This window comes from Meleagris gallopavo, chromosome 2 (genome assembly GCF_000146605.3).
Source record: "Meleagris gallopavo isolate NT-WF06-2002-E0010 breed Aviagen turkey brand Nicholas breeding stock chromosome 2, Turkey_5.1, whole genome shotgun sequence".
In the NCBI taxonomy this organism is placed as follows: Eukaryota; Metazoa; Chordata; class Aves; order Galliformes; family Phasianidae; genus Meleagris; species Meleagris gallopavo.
In genome coordinates, this window is record NC_015012.2 from 36,539,126 (window position 1) to 36,560,487 (window position 21,362).

The 21,362-nt window shown below is 37.1% G+C and overlaps 1 protein-coding gene across 1 annotated transcript in view; it reads right to left on the reverse strand.

Moving 5' to 3' along the window:
* The window catches only part of ACTN2 (actinin alpha 2), a 65,073-nt gene that overhangs the window by 10,540 nt on the left and 33,171 nt on the right, over positions 1–21,362 (reverse strand). The window contains exons 7-17 of the mRNA XM_003204009.2: positions 20,037–20,118; positions 15,600–15,685; positions 14,103–14,195; positions 12,184–12,414; positions 10,977–11,124; positions 9,279–9,429; positions 3,885–3,993; positions 3,407–3,547; positions 2,850–3,032; positions 1,029–1,163; positions 386–565 (exon numbers count right to left, since the gene is read on the reverse strand). Coding sequence (XP_003204057.2) covers positions 386–565; positions 1,029–1,163; positions 2,850–3,032; positions 3,407–3,547; positions 3,885–3,993; positions 9,279–9,429; positions 10,977–11,124; positions 12,184–12,414; positions 14,103–14,195; positions 15,600–15,685; positions 20,037–20,118 — 1,539 coding nt within the window. The remainder of the gene's footprint in view (positions 1–385; positions 566–1,028; positions 1,164–2,849; positions 3,033–3,406; positions 3,548–3,884; positions 3,994–9,278; positions 9,430–10,976; positions 11,125–12,183; positions 12,415–14,102; positions 14,196–15,599; positions 15,686–20,036; positions 20,119–21,362) is intronic.

Genomic DNA, 21,362 nt, shown 5'->3' on the forward strand with positions numbered 1-21,362 from the left:
AAAAAAAAAAAATCCACTACTGTACTGCTGTTTATCTGAAGGAAAACAAGTCATGATGAGCTATATTTTCATTTGAACTTTTTGTTTCCAGCAAACCAGAGCAGAAATCAAGCCAATTACATTCTACTAACAAGCACTTAATTCCTGTTCCACCTTTACCAGACCCAGGAAGAGCTCTTAAAAATATCTTGTGTCTCAGTCTTGCACAAGGCCATTCTCATCAGCATGTGCGACAATAAAATGTGTGACAGAAAAGTTTTACGATATTATCAGAAAATCTGCCAAATCTCATCCTTCATAGCAGAGTCTTCAGATCAGGGAATGCAGTTGTAGGAAAGAAGATGGCAAAATGAGCTAACAAGTACAAAACGGAGGAAATGCTTACCTCCATAGTATAGTTGGTGTGTTTGTTGTCAAACACCAAGGCTTCTTGTATAAGCTGATGATCTCCTTCCAGTTTATCAATGTTGTGTTTATAGTTAATGATATTTTGCTCATACTGCTTCAGCTGATTCATCTGGTCCTCCAAAGGCCCTGTCATTTCAATAGAGCTGCGGGCAATCTCCTACAAAAAGACACCCCCCACCATGCAAAATGTAAGCTTCAGATTTTCTAATTTGACTTGCGTTCACAAAAATATTTAATATTTTCAGACAAAGAAGCAAAAGTAATAAAATCTTCATACAGAGATGATAAATTTTACTGTAGAAAACTCATTTAAAAAAAAACGTGACTCATTTATTTCTGGAATTAATATTGAGTTGCCAGTGATCCCAATATTCTTCTGTAAATAGCAGAAGCAAAATAGCTGTTTAGTCATATTTTTTTCAAAGCTACATGTACTACTAACCATCAAGGGTGCCACTTATACAATCTTACAGTTCTAAGAATCAACAGGTACTAAATTCTTTGTGATTAAACAGCTGGCAAACTATCACGGACATTGTTGATGCCTTGTACGTACAACAAAGATAGCAAATGATAAAACACTTTATTCATCAGCTTCTGCATGAGTGTCTGATACTCACTTCCATCTTGGTCTGGATCCATGGCCCAATGACATTGGCCTGAGCAGCAAACTGGCGACGCAGACGTTCATTGGCATGCTGGCGGGCTAGTTCTTCCTGCAAGGATTGATCCCTCTGAGGTACCAGCTGCTTCACCTGTTACAATGAGAAAGCATTAAGAGTGAGCATTCATGACTGAATACTTCTAAAACAAATAGAAAAAATAAGTTCTACAGTTATTAATTTTTCTTATTGACCTGAAGATTAACATCAGAGCAAGCCAGAAAAACTATCACTGTTATATTTACCTCTGTGCTAACATAAGAAATTGCTCCCATGGTCTTGGGCATCCTGACTAGAGAGACTGAATTTCTCACCTCTGACAAGACTCAAGTTCAGGAGGACTGTTTAACTTGAACTGCTACTAGAGCAGATATTTTGCTTTTCTGTGGAAGCACAGAAAAAAATTCTATCTCTAAGGAGCAGTTCCAAGAATAAACAGTGGAAAATATTTCAGTCAATCAGAGCCATTAAGTTAGGATAATGAGACACCCTCCACCCCTCAAGTATACCTGAAGGTGTCTCATATGCTGCAAATACTTTTTAGACTTATCCTTCTAGACTTCCCTGGAACATTCCAAATTTAGTCCTTATTGCGTGGGTATTTATAACCCACAAAGATCATGTCTTTGTCCACATAAGTTTAGGTATTTTGTAAATTTGTATATTCTACAAAATCATTCACCTTTAGCAAATGATCTGTCTTGGTTCCTAAGGAAATAAAGTTTTTCTTTAATCCCTCTCCAGTAATTTTTTTAAGGTAACAGCCCATTTCAGTTTTACTGGACAAAACATCAATGGTCCCAAAGATGCTAGATTTTTACAGCTTTTGTGAAAAGCAGAAACTGGGTAGAAGAGACACATGAACTACTGCTTATACTGAGAAAAAGAATTCAGTCATTTTCTGTTGTCCTGGCAAGCACCACTGGCCTATCCACTGCCCAAACACCTTCTCTGTACTAGCACCAACACATTTTTCTTGCCTCATCAAGAAGCCAAAAGAAGTCATAAGTAATACTGAGTGATGGGAGCAGGAAACATTGTGAAGTGAGCCTAGTAAACAAATGCATACTGTAGGAAGTTCCAAGTAATTTAGGGGTGGAACAGTAAGAGATACTACAAGGAAACTGTAAAGGAATATATAGTGAATACCAACAGTACGAGTGGCACTGGAGTTGGAGTGAGGTATAGGACAAATTACAGAGAGACAGCTTAATTAACGCTACTGATCACAGAAAGAGTTCATTTAGATGCAGATGAAACATCTGAAAGTTTTGTTGTCGACACCAATAGAAACAGTCTCTACAATTGGGTTCTTGTTGTCAATGTAACTACAAATATGATTGAAGAAAACTGTAGACTACAGAACCAGAAATCTATGTCATAATATGAAATCACTGAAATATTTCAAAATATATTAGAAAGCTAACATCTTTTTACTACTTCTTTCATCTCAACATCAGCTTCTCATACAATCTATTACTTTCACTTTACTTAATGGATGCAAAATGTGTTTAATTGCATTTAATATGCTTCTAGCATAGTAAGTGATAACTTATTATGCTGCAACCTCTTTCCACTGTCCACGTTAGTTAATATATTTAAGAGGAAATATTTAATTTGTTCCAGTTCCACCGGTTTTAAAACAGAAATTGGTTCATTTTGGCATCTGATGATCTAGAAAAATTGACAGATTTATTGTTAAGTTCTCTGAATAATCTCAGTATTCCTAAACCAAAATACTATGTTACAACATTCTTTTATGCATTTAGCATACATTACCTTTTCCCACTTGGTACGAATCTCTTCCACAGTAACAGTGCTGTAAGGATTGCTTGCACTTATTCTCATGCTGTAACTCTGAATAACTTTTTCAACTTCATTCTGGATTGACAATATGGCCTGTCTTTCACCATCTGCCTCTGGCAAAGTAGCTTTAAATTGATCATGTGCAGAGATTAAACTCTAAAATCAGAAACAGAGAGGGAGAGCATGAAAACTCTAATTTTCCTTCCAGCATCTGGAAGATCTGCTATAAATAAGCACAGTTCCTTCTCTCAGATTCCCAGACATCCTGTCTACATGTATCTGTATGTACATGAAATAATACATGTAGATTAACATGTAGATTAAGTGTCATTAACTTTATCAAGACTATTGGTTCTTCTACAATTTTAGAATACTTTCATGCCCATCAAGAAATAACTTTATTTATTACAGATATCACAATGTAAATGTCAGGATAGAACATCTTACCCTTGTTGTACTCTCCAAGAAAGAAAAATTTCTTTTCTTGTCTTTCTTATGACTAAGCCAAAAAAAAAAAGACAACCATTTACCTGAATTTCCTCTATGCTATGAACAATAAACATGTCCTGTAGATCTTCCATAGCACCTTCCATCCAGTTGTTGAAAGGAGCAGCTCTTTTGGCAAACTCCAGGTGAAGCTGATCAATTGTTTCAAGCAATTTCTCCGTCCTCTGTATAGGTTGGGAAAGGTAAATTCCTTTTTATTAGAGGCAAGACTTAATTCTATACACATTCCTATGAAGAAAGTCATGCTTCATTTTTTTCAAAAGAAAATGATTATATAATTGAGTGATTTCACCACTTGCTTTACGGCAATAGTACTAAAGATACTTTGATATCAGTCATTAAAAGGGATGTATGCCTTTCAAGGCTAGCAGATGAAATGACTTGTTTTTGATATTGTAACCTATGTGCAAATCAATTTAAATCTGCTAATCTTGCTTTAGTCATTTCTTTTAAGTATAAATTCATCCTCTTAGCTAAGCTGATCATCATTATATTGTTTACCTCCAGTGCCTCTCTCCTTTTCTGAGTAAGTGTTCCCAAGCTGTCCCATTGGTCACATATCTTTTGGCAGCGATCATTGACACTTGCAGCATCGTGATAGTCCAGTTCACTAAGAGAAAGCAAAGACAAAAGTCTGAGCAGCTTTCTGAGACACAGGAACAGTTGTGCATGCTATTCCACTGCTCTTCAGTAATTCTTCTCCTCTATTTTTATGCAATATTTCTCCTCCAGGTAGGCAAGTGTCGCATGTAGACATGTATGATTTAAACATGCCACATTTCAAGAAGCACAGCACAAACAGAATCAACCTCTCCTTCAGTCTGAGGCTTTATCAAGTTCCTGGAGATTGGTAGTGTTAAACTAAATGGCCTGAAATATATTAGCTTTATTTTAAATAATCCAGTAATCCTTTCCAGACTAACACATTGTGTAACTATAAGGGCTGCTCCAAAAGCAATGCCTTCTATTTTATTCTGTTGGTCCACAACGTTAGTAGCAGATGTTGGTGGTATGGCAGTAGAAATTGAACCTTCCCACCAACATTCCATTACATGTTGTTGCTGTGTGACAGATGGCAGCAGAAGGGCAGTCTGACAGAATGGTGTCTGACATGGAAGTGGGTATGAAGCAAAGGTGTGGAATTGAATTCCTCAATGTGGGAAAAAAAAGTTGCACCCATTGACATTCACTGATACTTGCTGAGTATTGATAGAGACAGTGAACGTGAGCACAGCGAGGCAGTGGGTAATGCATTTCAGCTGCGGTAATAGCAATAGTAGGTCACCTCCATTGGTGCAGATTTTTACAAGTGTGTTGTGCAGACTCTTATTCATTGCTGGTGAAAATGCACAGCTAGCGATGGCGACTATGTTGAAAAATAGTGTTTTGTAGCTGAGAATTTGCTCTATTAAATAGTGTTATTATGCACTTTGTATCTGTTGTAGTTTTCATGGGAATAAATAGGAGGCATTACTTTCAGAGCGACCTATTTATTTAACGGAGAAACAGATCTCAGCTTGTGTTCAAAGCATAATCCACCTTAAATGGGGGCTGCCCACTCTGGGGAACAGGAAACAATTTTCATCTTTCTCTCCAGGAACTCCTTACACACTAGAACTGGTTAGGTACAGGAATCTCCAGTCAGGTTTGCTGCCAGTGCAAATTAGTCCACCCAAAAGGAATGTAGCAGTTAGCACTGCTTTTTCAACTACTTAATATGCTTTTATTTTCCTGACAGAAAACAACTTACTATGCCACCTGCACTAACTTTTTAAGCTCTGTAATGAGATTCTACCATTTCAAACTGAATTTTGGGTCTTAGTGACAGATAATCCCCATGGTTCTGCTGTAGCCATCATAACAATAATAAAACATGTATTAGGCACTTCAGAAGCTCATTTTTATCAGTGTATCATCATCCACTGAATTTAGCTCTTGGCTGCTCCTTGAGGACATTTTGCACAGTACTAAGCATTGCAGAGATTGTGATTATGTGACAATACGGCAGTATGAAGGTAAGATTTATTCTAAGGCTTGAACAAGATGTTAAATGCAGATATAATTTGTTCTATCCTTTTGAACATCCTTCTCTAGGCAGGTGGCAAGAGGAATGTTCAGATTGTTTCCTCCAGTAACTTAGAGAATCACAGAGGCAGTTTTCCTCTGTGAAGGTACACCGTAGGCCAGGGGCAGTGCTTACCCTTTTTCCTCTAAGTTCAGTAGGAACAATATGGTTAGGGACAAAGCTGAGAAATATCTGGATCATTTTGTTTAAAGAGGCTTCAGATGTGCTGAAATCAATTGATCTTTGAAAGCAAAAAATGATAAAAACAAGTGAAAATAGAATACCACAGCAATTAAAAAAATAACTCAAAACTGTAAAAAATCCCATTATGTATAAGGAGAGATCTGCCCACAAAGACTACACACACTACGCAAGGACTCCTTAACTTAAAAATTTGCTTCCTCCTCTGCAGCAAGTCTTTCTGTTAGCCTTCCAGGAATGCAAAACCATGGTGTTTTGTTTTTTTTTTTAAGAAATTTTAAGTCAGGAGCTTGGACATTTGGATAAAACAGGCTATGATGTTTTATTGCTAGAATTTTTCAGATGGAAGTTATTTTTCGCATTTTAGCATATTGAGGTCATTAGGTGATGATCCTATGTGAGCTGTGAGCTCACTAAGTGGATGGAATGTGGAGATTCGTGCATTGAAGCTGTGAAGACACTGGATTTCTTATTTATTGCCATTTTTTTTTTCTTATCAAGTATAAACAAAGCGCTGCTGCACATGTGCTACAGAACTTCCAGGAGAACAGTCTATTTAATCATTTGAAATCTACAGCCTTTGGAATTAAAAAATATTGAAGCTATTTTTATTTATCTTTCATATAATTCAGTCTTACCTTTAATGAATTAAAAATTTAGTCAGATTTTGTCCAGATTCAGAGCAGCATTTAAGTATGAGCTCATTTTACGAATCATGATAGTGTCACAAAAATAACCTGCTGAGCACCATGCTTTAGCACTGCTTCATAACCAGGCTCATGTTATAATATCATGCGCGTAAGCACAATTTGAGCCCAGGTTTCCAGAAGTGAAAAGACTCTTCAAAACAACTATAGATAGTTGTCTTTGTGGCTGAAAATAAGTTGCTATACTAGAAGTGATGGATATTCTAAAAATTATCTTGATTATTGAAAATATTGAAATGAGCACACAAGGCCATAGGTGAATTCAGCATTTCATATTATGACTCACTCTACTTCTGTTTAGCATTTGCAATGTCACAAATGGCAAGTCTCATTTTAAAAATCCCTGACTCTTTTTTTTCCAGCCTTGTATACAGTTCCAACCAAGACTTTCCATACTTCACTGGCAAGGACTTTCAATTCTATACAGGCTAGAACACATAATAGTTTGATAGCAGCATCCTGGCTGGAATTACCTGCTTCACACGCACACACCAATCAACAAATTTTTAGCAACTTTATCTCACGGTTGACTTAACTGCTGCAGCAGAGTACCAGTGCAGATAAGAAAATGCTTTAAGTAACTGCTGTGGTTCAAGGTCACACAGCAATTGTCCAGTTTCAAATAGTAACATTAGGCAGACAAGAGATGTCTAAAGTAAAACAGGGAGGTGTACTGGCTTGTAATTTAGACTCAGATGATGATTCCTGTAAGGATCTGATCCAGTGACCAAAAAAAAAAACCCAACAATGAGATACCCGCATTGACATCATTAGGCTTTGGATAAAGTGCCAATGCATATTCCTTAGCATTCATTATTGCTAAACATTTCAATGAAAAAATATGATTGGAAAAAGAAATTAGTTTTTCTCCATAATTTCAATGGCTCTCTGAAGAACTGTGCTGTGGATAAATAATTAAAATCAACATTTAAACAGAAGCTGCCATTTGCTTGCAGCCAATAATAAAACATGACATTTATAACCTTTCATTCAGTACTCTCCATAAGCAATAAGTCTTACTGAACTACAAAGTCTCAAGGAGTAACCAGTGCTGAATATTGAAAATACTGGACTGATAGCTGTACTGTATAGATTAGAGAAGACATCAAAGTACAGCATCTTAAAAGCAGTAGGTTTTCAGCACCTTTGGCGCCAAGGGCACAGATATCTTGTTTAACTTCATACAGCAAATTACTGAAACAACTGAGAAGAGACAACCCTAAAATAGACAGGATACAGTGTTCACTGGCCTCAGCAAAGGTAAAGGACACAGGGTTCAAAATGCTGGTAAGCAGATGCTGTGCTACATATACTACATTCACAAAGTTTTTATCATTTGCAAAGCTAATGCTTAATTAACAATGATTAGGTGTTTCAGGAACATTCGCTAGCATAAAAGGAACAAATAACTTTAGAGCACAGATCAGGATATGTCAGAAGGTGTTTCATAAGCTGACATAACCAGTGAAATCTGCATCCTCTGTATTTTTGAGCTTTCTTTCATACTAACTACTCTTACATAGTAAGTACATACTAACAGTATTTACTCTGCCCACCATACTTTTCTTTTCCTCATATAATCAATTCTTAAAAGTAGGATTTTTCCAATAAATTAAATTTAATTATATAGTTACTGTAAGTGCTGCTGCTACCATGTAGGAACAACATTTTTAGATAGCTCTTTGGTTTTCTAATGGTTAATGAATGTGGAGATGTTTATGATTTAAAGTCCTTCATAAAGTTTAAAAAAAAAAAAAGGGATATGTTTTTTGCTTTTTGAGTACTAGCTGTTTTGTCTATTCAAGGAATCAAGAAACTGAAACTTGGGGGCTTGAAGCCACAAGGAGGAGTCTGGGAAGTTGATTCTGGCTCCTGTTTCAACTACTAACACACATTTGTTCCTGTTTACTTTGCAGATTTGTGCTGTGGGTGAGCAATGAATTTAATTATGTGCCAGATGTTAAGATCAGGAGTAGTGCTACTGATTTACAGTACAAGACCTCTGCAGTTAACTGCATAAGATTATAAAATCTTATATATATATAAGATATATACATATCTAGCTTGGTGCACACATAAAAATTACTTTACCAGAATGGAGACATCATTATCTAACACTACAGTCCTGGCAGTGTGGGCAGAGCTTTGCTGACAAAATTGTGCTTTGCCAATGTGAATTAACAGCTTTCCCACAAACAAAAACAGACTTACTGATAAAGGCAGAGCCTACCCACAGTAACTGCACCAACACGCAGGGTTTCTCTTGCCACAAAGGACCTCTGAACAACCTAGCTGATGTCAATATAGCTAAATACGTTGTAGAATTGTTCTCAGCTTTGTTCTCTGGACATAGAATGCTGAGTGAGAAGGAAAGGTTGAGTGTTTGCTTGCCTTGGAGTATACTAGAGACAATCAGATCTTCAGAGATGTCACTGCATGATCCAATACTGATACAGAAAAAATAATTTAAGGATATCAAGTCTTTTTAAAGGACCAATATACTTGTGGAAAAATACCAGATTTTAAATTGAAGATGCTTGATCAGTTATTTGTCTAACTGCTATTATTTTCTAAGTTAACAATTTATAACCAGTACCTCTCAGCAAACCATACGAACTAAGAAACAGACACCTCCAGCATTCCCATGAACACACAATGGACTCATTAGTAGAAAGAAAAGATTATTTTCAAATTGAATTTGAAAATGCTTGTTTTCAAATATTTTTGGTCAGTTGCACGTCTATATTTGGTTGGGAGTAGAGGGGAGATGAGGGAAAGGTCTCAGTGACCAGCTCAGATAATATACTTATGAAGCTATCTCTGGAATTCTTACGTTGGTACCTATGACACTATCAAATTCATTGGAAAGAGTTTATCGCAAAGTTAAATGTCAGCAGCTGCAAGCCTTTAAATGGAACATACTTCAGCTCCTGGGCAATGGCAGCGATCTGTTCCACCCTGTCCTGGTGAGCAGCCAAATCGCTCTCAAAAGCCTCATGTTTCCTTAACATGGCACGGACTTCTGTCAGAGATGCAGATTCATAATCCTTCTGAAGTAAGATCTGCTCTTTGCCTGAAACAGGAAATTAAATTATTGGTCTGTTTTTACTAATTTATTGGTTAGAACAACAGTAAATTCAGTCAACTTCTTTTAGCTGAGGCATGGTCAAAAGCACATGTATAAGATGAGTGACCATTTGTCAGCCTAACAGTGTTAATTAGGAAAATAAAATATTTTTAGAGATCTCTCAGTAATCCCTTGATTCTTGCACAAGATGATTATATGTGTCTAAAATAGCTAGTATGGCATTACTTGAGAAACTGACAGAAAGTGGTATATTAGCAAAAACTAAGGATCTAAACTATTCTGACAAATCTTTTAGAGTGTATTACAGATTTACAAAATCAGAAATCACACTGCTATGCTCAGCTTCACTCCTACTAAGGAACTGTTACTCTTTTTCATGTTCTGCTTTTCAATTTATTATTAATTTCAGCACTTTCCTGCCAAAATTAGATCAGAGACACACAGCTCCATCTTGTATCAGTTACTGAATTTTAAGTGGAAAATGCCAACATAACTGCAAGAGAAGCATAAAAGAAATCAGAAACTGAAATATTGCTCCTCAGTAACTCCTGAGTTGGACAATAATCTATACAGACAGCCTGTACAACTGCATCTCACCATATGACATTACATAGCTTTGCAGATTCTAGAGCCAGAAGGGACTATTGTTTCACTTGCTATGTACAAGTCTTATGTGAATTTTTCCCTGTATAGTAGCCATACCATGTCATCACGAGTAGAACATCCTCAAAAAATAGGCTCACAGGGCTGATAAACACTGTAGTTTCTTTTCAAGTATCTGTTTGGTAACGTTTTACTGTTACGCATGCTTCCAGCAACTGTGTTATTGGATAGCCTCAGTTTAACTTTCACAGTGTGAAAAGACTGTAGCTGGAAAAAGCCAAACGTGTGGCAGAAACAGGAAAATGGTTGTCAGGGCCAAAAAAAAAAAAAAAAGGATGATAGATGTTCCTGTAGCTGTTACAGCTACATCTAAGGTTAGGTTATCTTTAAATAACAGAGCCGCACATGGGGCATAATCCAGGGTATGGAGCAAAGTAAAAGGGAGTCCATTATTATGCAGTTTATGTGAACTATTAAAAATCAAGATGGCCAAATTATTACCAACCAGAAGAGCTGTTAATAATTCAACATTTAGCCAACCAGATCCCAGTTTATTTTTGAGTTTAAAATGGAGAACTGAATTTCTGTACTCACTGCACTCCTTGCTGGATCATTGGTATACAAATACATAGGAATGCATTACCATTATATGAGCCTTTATTCATTTCTCGGATCGTCTTATTAGGTTTGACCCACTCCCTTAGTAGAAAAGAGTATGATTTTCACAGTTATATTTCATTAGCAACATGTCTACAAATGAAGACCATGACTGTAGGAAAGAGAACCTCCAATTTTATCTGTTAGCATTTTACTTTTCTAAACCTATCCAAGCTAATTTCTAGAGTGCCCGTGGCTGGCAAACATCCATTGCTGACAGTTCAACCTTGAAGGTTAAAATGCGAAAAATGTTAGAAGCCATCTCTGCTTACCATATGCCCACTGCTCGTGAGTGGAAGCCTTCTGTCTAAATTTCTCAGCCAAATGTTCAAGTCTTTCTAGTCTTCGTATTTCATTCAGCAGCCACTCTTCATAGCCTTTCTCAGCTTGTTCAAGTCTCTGCCAAGCGCCAGCAATATCCTGTTAAGAGAATATATGAGAAAGAGTGAATTAAACCACAATCTCTTTTTTATCCAAATTTGCAGATTTCTGACTCGCTCACAGTTTTCCTCCAAAAAGAGAAGTCAGGATGTCCAGATTTTGCCAAATACCAGAATCATAGAAAATGTCAGTTGTCAGGCAACTCTGGAGATTAGATAGTCCAAACAACTGCACCTGACAAAAGCATCCTAACCAAGAGAATTCAGGGTCATGAAAGAATCCTCTACACAAATGGTTTTCAAGCAAAATTGTTTGTTCAGTGTCTTCATGATACATTAGTTTTATCTCTCATGTTCCAAGTACATGTTCTTTTATGATGTAGTTGTCTGTTGTCAGAATTAATGTGCTGTGCTCTCAGAAGCAGACAATAACAAAACCATTAGTATCAAGAAGATTTGATCCTCATTTTATCTGGAATACAAATTCATTTCATTTTCTGTAGTGTACAAAGTTTTGTGATTTTCCTTAGAAGCTCAAAGGCATGAGAAGGAAACTGAAGTCAGACACCCCCTATTTTCTGAGTATGCAGCATGGCAGCTACCCTTTGCAAGTGATGCAACCATCTGTTTGTAAAATCTAAGCAACAAAAGTACAGTGCTACAATAGAGTATAGATACAGGTTTGCTTTATTCCACAAGAAATGTTCTGATCCACAGTAAGACTACTATTATCTTCAGAAAAAAAAACAGAAGCATTTTCTGAGCCATAGATGTTTCTCTGTATCTGATGAGCAAAATGTCAGTGAAAAGTTTTGAACTTAAAAAAAAAAAAAGTAGTTAAGTAAACTAACATGCCCAAAGAAAACTCTGTCTCAAGACAGTCTGCTACTGAGAAAAGTTTCTGAAGAGCGAGGAGCATACTTAAGGGAAAAAAGATTTTAGAAAGGGGATGTTTAAGAGAGTGGTTTGATACTGACAGAGCACAGCAAACCAAAGTTTCTGAGGATGGCTCAAAATGGTAAGTCACTCCTTCATATTGAAATTTCTGTGAGAATGTCTGTAGAAAGGAGAATGGAATATTGATGCCTCCTTTACTTACTGAAACCATTTTTCCCTCCGACGGCATGAAAGCTGGTCGATTGCTGATTCTCAGTTTTGTCTGCAGGGTGTTGAAATTGATCTCCAGCTGACATTTCTCTTGAACTTTGGGAGGTTTGTGTTTGCGGCGGTAGTCCCGGAAATCCTCTAATTTCTTCTGCATGGCCTGCATTGTTTTTTCCGGGGTCCTGTTTTCCAGCCAAGGAATTGTCCTGCGAATCCATTCTAAAAGCTTTCAAATCAACACAAACAACTGAAATTAAGGCAATGAAAGAGCAACCAAAAAAAAGATGATTTTGAATGCATAAATTTCAATCATGTTTGCTCCATCTTACTGTTGTTAACTTCAGTTGGAGTCAGGGCCCTAATGGCAAGTAAGAACAACATTTTCTCAACAGAACAATAACCCTTTCTCAGATATTCTAGATACTTCTGGAAATACCTTGACTTTCAGAGTATGAACATGGACATGCATGTAAGGTGACCTCAGTTAATTAAAACACAAGTTACCCAGTATCACTAGCTGCTTTCAAAAGTACTGGTATTGATGTATTGAAGTAGTCATACTTCATAAATCAGAATGGACATCAATCAAGTAACTCAAGACACGTAAATATTTTTATGCAGAAGTCCTTCCGATCCAGCACTACTCTCTTTGTGTCTATCATCTCTGTATGTTTTTGAAGATTGTGCGTTATAAAGACAAAGGAACTCTCACTTGTGCATTACATATCTGCAGTCCTGACACAATAAATTTGCCATATACCAAGAATAGACAAGAGGAGCTGATTCATAAAGTCTGAAGTATATACTTTGTGAAGAAAATTTATATTATCTGTGTTTCGAAAAAAAGCAATCTTCTGGTAATAATCAGAACCAATGCGAGCAGTGTGCCTTGATCATTCATTGGCTGCCTGTGTTCACAGGTGGTTTGTGAACACCCTGAGACCCTGTCCAGGTGCAGCTTGCAGTATCACAGAATCACAGAATTGTAGGGGTTGGAAGGGACCTCTAGAGATCATCGAGACCAACCCCCCTGCCAAAGCAGGTTCCCTACACCAGGTCGCACAGGTAGGCGTCCAGGCGAGACTTGAATATCTCCAGAGAAGGAGACTCCACAACCTCCCTGGGCAGCCTGTTCCAGTGCTCCGTCACCCTCACCGTGAAGAAGTTCTTACGCACATTCGTGCGAAACTTCCTGTGCTGCAGCTTATGTCTGTTTCCCCTCGTCCTGTCTCCACGTACCACTGAAAAGAGACTGGCCTCACCGCTATGGCCGCCACACCTCAGATATTTATAAACCTGGATCAGGTCCCCTCTCAGTCTTCTTTTCTCAAGGCTAAACAGACCCAGTTCACTTAGCCTTTCTTCATAGGGGAGATGCTCCAGGCCCTTCACCATCTTTGTGGCCCTCCGCTGGACTCTTTCCAAGAGATCCCTGCTTTTTTGTACTGGGGAGCCCAGAACTGGATACAGTACTTCAGATGAGGCCTTACCAGGGCAGAGTAGAGGGGGAGGATCACAGTACATAAAGCCAATGGGCATGCTTGGAGTAAAAGAATCCTGTATGTTCCATGTGTAGTGAAAGAAGAGCTATCATTGGAGGTTACAGAGACACCAAGCTTAGCCCTAAAGCAGCCTGACAAGAGTCCGCAAAACATCCTTTTTGGCCCAAAAATGAAAAAACAAGACAAAAAAACAAGACTGAATGACTGGCTGGAGGTCACACAGGAAATCTGTGGCAAAGGAATGACCTGATATTTGACATTTTGGGGATACTGAACTTTGAATCCTACAACTGTGAGATTCACCTTTATTACATTTTCACTTTCTATCTTGTAGACAATGCGTGAATCTTTTTCAGCTTTTGGTATTTCATGAACATAATTATCACCATGTTACAGAAAAGGCTGTCTTTACCTCACTTGCAAGTCTCTCATACTCTTCCATCAACCTCTCATTTTCTTGATTCACAGCAAGCACCTTACAGATCCGGTTTGCTGCAGTCTCAGCCTATAAAGTATAGCAAATAAACAGGACATACTTGTAAATATTCTGAGAAAGGTTCAGGCTTGGAGAAAGAAAGAGAACACGGCAGCTGCAAATAAAAATCACATTGGTTTATAGTTGTTGATTTATGCTTCTATGTTACCCTCCTTCTGTACTCACAGACTCTGGTGGTCTTAATGAGGCATAGATTGGCACAGAAGTCACTGAGTCATACAATGAAGCCTTACTATACAAGGAGGTATTTCACATTGTCATTATAGTTGTTTAATAAATACTTTACTTTCAAAAGCAATTTAGGACATTCTTTAAGTTACCTAGATTTTTTAAAGTACGCTAAAAAGGTATTATGTTTGTTAGCTACATAAGAAACACTGGATGCAATTCAGGGGATCCACATGCTCATACATCCTTGGAAACAGATACAACTTAACTACTGACAGCAACTCCTGCCAAATTTATTTCTGAAAGCACTGTAGCTCTGCCATATTTAAAACTGACATTAATAGTTTAACATCACAAATTTATACTTTCATGTAAATGTGAATCTGAAGTATATCCAGTCAACTAAGAATAGTATTTGGAAGCTTTCTTTTCTATTAATAGCAAAACCTGCACACCCAGATGGAAGAGTGCACAACAGCATAGCTGTGCTATAATATGGTACAGGAAGCCTACCAGATAGGAAGGGAAATTCAGCTCAGAGGAAGAAGGAAAAACATCAACTACTTTAAGGCATTTTTTTTCTCTACATAAGTTGAATTGTGTTCATTTGTAGTCTAGAAATGTAAGAAATAGAGCAGTCGGAAATGCAACATTTGTTATAACACCATCCCGTATGATAGATCTCCTGTTGATGTTCTTGTTTCTTATACTAACACTTTGGTCTACAAATAATTCTACTGGCTTCAGTAGGAGCCAGGTGCAAATACTGCTGTGGACAACTTCCATGCCTCTCCACATCTTCAGGTAGCCCTAAATTACTACTTAGCATGAGTAAGTAACTCCAGAATACTCTGTCTCCAAAAGTCAAACATGCTTCTATGCAGCAAAAGCGTAAGAAGTTGATGTAGCAACAAACAATTCCATTTCACAGTATCTTCAAATAGTTTTTCTGAAAGAGTCTTTACAATCACTGAACAAAGACAATCAACATTAAAATCGCAAATATCTATTAGAATAAAATGGTTCAACTTGCTACACAACATTTAAAACACATTCAGAGTTGGTTAAAAACAAGTATTAGTGCTCAAGTAATACTTGCAATTGTTAATTAAAACAACAAAATACAAAATTAGAGAGTTTGGGGTTTTTGAGGGGGGGTTCTTTTCTGTTTTGTTATAAATATAAACCAGTGGAAAAGTGAAACAAGCAAAAACACAGCAACCTGAAGGAACAATCAATTAATACCTGCTCTGCTCCAGCAAAAGCATGGTAGAAGCAGGACACATATGTCATGATAGCTCTCTCATCAGGTTTGGGAGTGTTCACAATATCTATATTATGGGGGAGAAATGAAAAACAAAAAAAAAAAAAAGGTACAAGGAGTAGAAGATAGGGAGAATAAATAAAAGCACAACATAGTTGTCACTGTTAATGTTTTTTTGAACATAGAGTACATAGATGTACTCTGGAAAATATACAAAGCTGAAATAAATGAGCGTAGACAGAAAAAAAAAATCCATACTCTAGAAATTCAACACAAATTTTTACCAAAAATAAGGAATTTTTGATCTTGCAGTATTGTCACAGAGGAAATTACCTTAATTTTAAAAAGACTATCTGCATAATAATTGGCATGAACATCTCATTGACTAACACAGAGAAAAGACAAGCTAGATTTTGATCTGGGGAAATCTCTTTTGGAAGCTACATATGGATCAGTTTTTAACTTTAACATTATGTATCAGTACTCCTTATGTTACTAATGCCTAAAATATATCCAACTCTCTGATTTGCCTTGCCTTTTCTACTTGTACTACTTCTCATTAGAACATGATTCCAGAGCTCTTCTGAGATGTCTGTATATTTCCCTGTTTTGTATAGTAGCGATGTTTTATGTTGCTGATTGTACTTACCATTGAGTATTTAATATTTTAAAAAACAATCCTGAAAGCATAAGAAAAGGATTCATTTTCTGAGCATCTGTTATGAAGATTTTGACATATGCAACAAGAATAATATCCAGCAGGTAAAAAAAGATTTCTGCTATTGGAATAGCTTTATTACTGTGAGCTTATTTTCTTCTAATATTTTAAAGTGCTTCTAATCAAAGCACAAAAGTTCAATCAAAGGATATTGAATAATGTCCTACCAAGTCCAGTGATCAGATGTCAAAAACCTACTGGATATTATCAGTAAATATACAGGAAGATGAAAGAGGAAAGTTTGTATCTACAGAACAAATGGATAGACTACCACTAGCTCTACAGAGACAGTGTCTTGCAGAGAAAAGCAGGCAACAGAAAATGAGCTCGGATCTAAGATGCTGTCCTAAGAACTAGTGAAGGAAAGATCAAAAGAGAGAAAACAAAAATTGCTGAAAGAAATGACAAAGAAGGTTGAGGGTGAGATCTGATCTATCTACAACCTCACCTTCTGAGCACCAGCAAATGCATGGTAGTAACAGGAAACATAAGTCATAATGGTTCTTTCATCAGGTCTGGCAGTGTTTACTACATCTGTGTAGAGAGAAAAGGGTTTACTACTCAGAAATTCATACGAGGTACTTCCATTAGATTATGCTGATGATGCCAGCTCAGTGCTACAAGGATTAAAATATCATCCTTCATCCTGAATCAGTTTACTGATTTCATTGTAAAGATACCTAAGCTTTAGGAATCAAAAATGAAAAATATATTAGGCTCTTTGAAATGGTATAGCATCTGAAGATGGAGACTATTTGGAAAGATATTGCTAGTATCTGTTTTGGGGAAACTTCTAGAGCAGATGGCATGGCTCATAGATCTACTGGATTCAGTAGATTCACTGCCACTCCAGAGCAACTTCATCTAAATCAATACAGTAATTCCACTACAAGAAATACAGCCATCAACAGTCACAGAGTATGAGTATATACTACACTAGCAAAGGATCCTTGTGACTGACAAAGTACTGACACATACTGGAAACCTGCAGAATTCTTGCAGTTCAGAAATATATTTTGTGCTAAGAAAAGCTTGGATAGTAGACATTTTGCTATTCCTGAGCCAGTCTGTCTCTTTTGTTAACAGTACAAATCACATAAGAGTTTGGCTTAGTTGACTGATAGCTTTATCCCTATTAGAGCAGGGAAGATTAAAAGCATAGAGAGAGTGTGACTGATGCATGAATGCATTAGTAAAAAATGACATTTTTGATTATTTGACAGACAAAGGCAGAAAAAGGTGGTTTTACAACAATTATAGTTGAATGATGAATGATGCTTATGAAAACTGCAGATTGCTGCCACTGTAGAAGTGAAAAGATAGTAGTGTGTCAAGATCCATACATGAGATGACAATTTTAATAATAACAACAGATTTTCTAACTTCAGGACCAATCTATTTACTGGTTTGAATCACTATCACATGGTTCAGAACAAAACACATTTCCATTGAAAATACAAGAATAAAAATTGATGACATATACTCATGAGTGTGCTAGAAGAAGTATGACTTCATTCCCCCCCACATAACTATCAAGAATAATATAAAGGGCTAGAATATACAGGAATTCTGATGGGTGTGAGGGTGGGGAAAAGAGGCGCAGGAATTTTTCCTGCATCTAACATCAAGAGAAAAATGAGTGAAAGGAGAATGTCAGTAGATGTTCAATAGTAAGGAGGTATCATGTCCATTTATTTTTTGCACAGTGCTTCAGAATAAAATAATTAAGTGGAGCTTCAAAGGAGAATTGCAATCAAATAATTAAAACCAATTATGCAGGTGAAAGTAAGAAAAATATTCAATGACGATGTTACAAACTGGGATTTCAAACTCATCTTGCATTGGCCTAACTTTCCTGCCAAAGACTTTAATGGAAGTGGACAAGATGAGTTTGTGTGTTTTGCATAATTGCCATGTTATCACCACTCTACTTCAAGTCACCAGAAGCAGTCTCCTGGAGAAGAATGCTTTGAACTAGCGTAAGCAAATTCCAGCATTGTTGCACTATTTTTTGCCAGGAGTACAAAAGGCTGCTTATCTTGAAGAAATTCAGGAAACATTAATAAGTATCTTCTTGTTGTTTGTAGACAGATAGAAAGATTATTGGAGAAAACAAATAATGAAGCTATTCATTAAAAGTGATTCCTGCAAAAAGTTTATACTTAAATAAATGTCCAAACGTCAAGTCCAAAAATGGACTTGATGGATGGACCACTCACTAGATAAGGAATTAGCTGGATGGTCACGCTCAGAGAGCTGCAGTCAATGGCACAATGTCCAATTTGGAGATTGGTGCTGAGTGGCATTCCTCGGGGATTGATGCTGGGACCAGTTTTATTTAATATGTTAGTAGGTGACACAGACAGTGGGATTGAGTGCATCCTCAGCAAGTTTGCAGATGACACTGAGCTGAATAGTGCAGTTGACACACTAAAGGAAAGCAATGCTATTCAGAGGGACCTAGAGAGGCATAAGAGGTGGGCCCATGCCAACTTCATAAAGTTCAACAAAGCCAAGTGCAAGGTCCTGCATCTGCATGGGGGCAATCCCAAGCACAGATACAGGTTGGTTGGAGAATGGCTTGAGAGCAGCCCTGAGGAGAAGGATTTGGGAGTGCTGGTTGATGAAAGACTCAACATGAGCTGCAAGTGTGCACTTGCAGCCCAGAAGGCCAACTGTATCCTGGGCTGCCTCAAGACAAAAGTGAGGCCCCACCTGGAGTACTGCATCCAGATATGGGGCCCCCAACACAAGGAGGACATAGAGCTGTTGAAGTGGGTCCAGAGGAGGGCCAGAAAAATGATCAGAGGGCTGGAGCACCTCCCCTACAAGGATAGGCTGAGAGAGCTTCGACTCTTCAGCCTGGAGAAGAGAAGGCTCCAAGGAGACCTTATAGCATTCTGGTACCTACAGGAAAGCTGAGGAGGGTCTTCCTATAAGGGCAGGAAGCAACAGGCTGAGAGGAAATGGTTTTAAACTAGAAGAGAGTAGATTTAGACTAGATATTAGGTAGAAATTTTTTACTGTGAGGGTTGTGAGACACTGGAACAGGTTGCCCAGAGAGGTTTGTGGATGCTCCCTTCCTGGAAGCACTCAAAGCCAGGCTGGATGGGGTTTTGATCAACTTGGTCTAGAGAGAGGCGTCTCTACCTATAGTAGGAGGTTGGGAACTGGATGATCTTAAAGGTCCCCTTCCAATCCAAATCATTATATGATCCTAAATATGAAGAAAACAAGCTTGCCTCAACCAAGCTCTTTCACAGAAGTGATGTTATCAGTAGTAAATTTTGAAAGGTACTTCTATTTCTTCCTGGTCTTCTCATTTAGAAATGTGAATATGCTTTAAGCTGCTAACAGTTGTATTATCTTTATTAATCATAGATTATACTTTCTTATAGGCAAGGATTATCTTTTCATTCTATATTTGAACCTCATTTGTCAGTGGAGCCATATGCTGAACTTGGGGTCCAAAGGGCTATAATAAGTACAAACAACAGCAAAAGAATAAGACATATTGCATAGTTCCACGCACTTTTTCATTACATGTAGAACAAGAAGGAAAAGACTTCAAAAAGCAAAGAAAAAAGTTTCTTTATGACCATTTATGTGGAAAGAGTGTTGAAAATTTGCTAGATACAAAACAACAGAAGTTTTATGATCTCTTACTTATGAGTAATGCAAACTTCACTATAGCTCTCACCTTCTGCATCCAACATCTTAGGGATATCCAAATGTTTTTCAGCAATTTCCATTGCAAGGTTGATATTTCCTATGGGGTCATCCTACATGAAAAAAGAAAACACAACAAGTCAAAAATACAGATTTTTCTTTCAAGCAAGTCCACTGCAGTAGGTGCACTAAAACTTACTCTGTTTTTCCCAATTGTTAATTAGAATCACAGCTACTGTTCTACAAAAAGCAGAGTATGGGTATATGGCCCTTTGATCTATTACTATTCTTTCAAAGGTAAACATTAATAAGACACTAGAACTCTCCAATTCTATATACATTCCAATACATTTTGAAGAGAAATGTAGATAATATATGCAATGTATACTATAAAGAGCTAATTCTGAATGAAGCATTGCAGTAAAACATACAGTCAAGGTCTCTGGTCCAGTAGGGTATACTAAACTGTTCATCACAAAATTAGTTCATCACACTTTGACACCTAGTAAACATTGTATTACAGTGATAAAAATTCTATTGAGATAACAATTTCTCTGCTGGTCCAGTGTATGCATGGAAAAAGGGAACCACAAACAGAACAGCTACCCAAAAGGAGCAAAATCTCCTAGTTTTGACTTGGATAACCAAATTTGAAATTAATGTGTAAGCTGAATCTTAGAGCTGTTCAAAATCAAGAGTTTTCTCTTGTTTAGAGATTTTGATTTTGTTTTTTGAAGGAAAAGAAAGGAAGCAATGAGGAAAATTCAGTCAAACAGCACATATTTTGTTTCTACAGACAACAATTGCTGACAACAGAAGACCATGTCAGATAAGGAATGCTCTTAAGTCAGGCTTCTAATATCAGCTTGGAGCAAAAATATCCTATGTGAAATAGCAATTCATGACATTAATGCCATTATTATATTCAAAAACTGCTAAATGATCACAGCTACTATGAACAATGTCAATGTCTACAGAGATAGGTTAGAAACACAGGGCAGAGAAACAAAATTGGAGAAGCTGAAGGGGATTGGAAAAAAGTTAACAAGTTTGCTGCAGTGAACTTACAGGGCTTCTGTTTGAATAAGCTTCCTGTAAAAGGATCTAGACTCAAGCATGCTTCTTTCGTTACTTTGAAATGATCTTATTAAGATTAGTTATAATGAAATGGGAGTAATTATTAGATTTCACGTATATATGCCAGGTAACATAAGTAATAACGCCCTAACAATTTGGTTATAGTGGAACACAAACTCTAATCGTAAGTTCTCACTTCATCATCATTTAGCAGTTTTGAGCATCACTGACATAAGAAGAAATCTTATTTTAATATTTCAATATTTTAAACCCATTAACT